Source organism: Cynocephalus volans, chromosome 4 (genome assembly GCF_027409185.1).
Source record: "Cynocephalus volans isolate mCynVol1 chromosome 4, mCynVol1.pri, whole genome shotgun sequence".
In the NCBI taxonomy this organism is placed as follows: Eukaryota; Metazoa; Chordata; class Mammalia; order Dermoptera; family Cynocephalidae; genus Cynocephalus; species Cynocephalus volans.
The window spans coordinates 37,040,390-37,042,588 of NC_084463.1; the positions used below are offsets into that span (position 1 = coordinate 37,040,390).

Below are 2,199 nucleotides of genomic sequence, written 5' to 3' on the forward strand. Positions count from 1 at the left end.
GTTCTTCTCTTTGTCCTTGACAAATCCATTTTCTTAATTTGCTCCAATTTTTCTCTTCAATTATCATCTATTGTTTTTCTACTTCCCTCATTATAGATGTTGGCATTGGCTTTCCTGAATTACCCTAATACTACTTTATAAAAGACTTGAACTTAAAGAAGGTTGGGAAGATAAAAAAAAAAAAAAGAAATATTTTAAGCACTTTATTTATAAACTTCTAATCCAAATAGCAAATGTCATAAGTAAAATTGAACTGAAATGAAAAATAAAGAAAAATTTAATGATCTGTATGTTATCCCAAAGTAAGACAATATCTAAGCCCATACTTAAATTTCTCAAATTATATTCAAAGATTAAATTATTGTATAAGTATGTGTGTGTTAAGAGGAGAGATGCCCTGAAAACTTTTCTTTTTAGGATCACAGAGGTAAACTGACGTAAATACACAAAAATAAATGTATCAGAATATTTCAAAAAGTTTATGGAAAACTAGATTTAAAAGATAATACAAATCTTTCCATCAGCCTTTTGGAGTACCCACGTGTGTGTGTGTGTGTGTGTGTGTGTGCATATATACACGTACATATATATTCTCCATCAAGTAATATATGCAATTGTGTTTTTTAATTAATATGGTACTGTTACTTTATCACTCCTACCTACCACCACTTTCTTTTATCACATACAATAAAAATTTTTATTACTGTAACACAATATGCAAAACCTAAATTGAATATAAAACCAGTGTATTTTCTTATCAAAAGTAGAGTTATTTTCATAAATTTGACCACCAATTAATTAACAAATATCATGAGACTTTTCTGGAATTGGTGAGTCGAAGATACCTAGAATTAATATAATTCTCAAAGAAAAATCTGTCACTTGGACCTCTTCCCCATGAGCAAGATTCGTCCCTTGACCAAGTCTTTCAGTGCATCTTTCATGGCTTTGTTGCGAAGACTGAAGATGAAGGGACTCAGGAGTGGCGTGATGACCGTAGAGAGGATGAAAAGAATCTTGTTGAGGTGCAGGCTGCTCTTCTGTGAGGGGCGGACGTAGACAAAGATGGAGATCCCATAGCCCATGGAGACCACAGTGAAGTGAGAAGCACAGGTTGAAAAGGCTTTGCGTTGACCTTGGCCTGATGGTATCTTCAGGATAGTGGAGATGATGTAAACATAGGAGACAACTGTGAGTGAGAGGGAGCTGATGAACAGGACAAGGGAGCTGAGGAAGTCCAGCAGCTCAATAATACGGACGTCAGCACAGGCCAAGTGGAGGAGTGGGGCACTGTCACAGAAAACGTGATCGATCACATTGGGGCCACAGTAGGGAAGTCCTGCCTTGAGGACTGTAGATGGGAGGATGAGGAGAAAGCCACCCACCCAGGAGAGGATGACAAGACGGACACAGAGTGAGCTGGTCATGATCACAGGGTACTGAAGGGGGCTGCAGATGGCCACATAGCGGTCATAGGACATGACAGCGAAAAGAATAAACTCAGTGCATCCAGAGAGGAAGTAGAAATAGGACTGTACAGAGCATCCACCAAGTGAAATGCTCTTCCTCTCTGAGAGAAATCCTACCAGCATCTTGGGAACTGCACAGGTTGTGGTTAAAATTTCACTGAAAGAGTAATTGCTGAGGAAGAAGTACATGGGTACCTGGAGCCTGTAATCCACCAATATGAGGGTGATAATAAGTGTGTTTCCAAGGAGTGTCACCAAGTAAGCCAGTAAGAAAGTCAAGAAGAGAAGACCTCCAAAGGCTCTGGTGGTTGGTATCCCCACAAGAATAAATTCAGTCACGAATGTCCAATTCCCCCTTTCCATGCTTTATGGCACTTTTACTGTAAAGAGAGTTGTAGAAGAATTAAGATGATTCAGTCAATTACAAAATTCAGGACAAATTTAAATTGCTTTAGTCATGGCCTTGATTCTAGCAAAACTGAGTAACTGATTAAAATTACTGTTGGGTACAATATTTTCTACAAAAATCCAGGTTAGGATATATGGATATCTGGTTTTCTAAATCAAAAAATAAATAAGGTATACATATTTGCAAAATTGTTGACAGTTTGTAATCATTTAAAAAATTATCTTTGATCAGAACAAGTGAATAATTGATTAAAGTTTGGGTCTCAGTCTCTGATAAAAAATAGCTAAAATAAGCCTTTGCTTATAAAGATCAGTACCAATA

At 37.0% G+C, this 2,199-nt stretch overlaps 1 protein-coding gene across 1 annotated transcript; it reads right to left on the bottom strand.

The window, feature by feature from the left end:
- Window positions 1-878: 878 nt before the first annotated feature.
- On the bottom strand, window positions 879-1,481 carry LOC134376001 (olfactory receptor 6J1-like). The gene has a single exon (XM_063094703.1). The coding sequence runs from the start codon at window positions 1,479-1,481 to the stop codon at window positions 879-881; it is 603 nt and encodes a 200-aa protein (XP_062950773.1).
- Between the last annotated feature and the right edge of the window lie 718 nt (window positions 1,482-2,199).

Excerpts from the sequence above, each read along its gene's own strand:
- LOC134376001 (XM_063094703.1), bottom strand. The coding sequence starts at position 1,481 with ATGTCCTATGACCGCTATGTGGCCATCTGCAGCCCCCTTCAGTACCCT.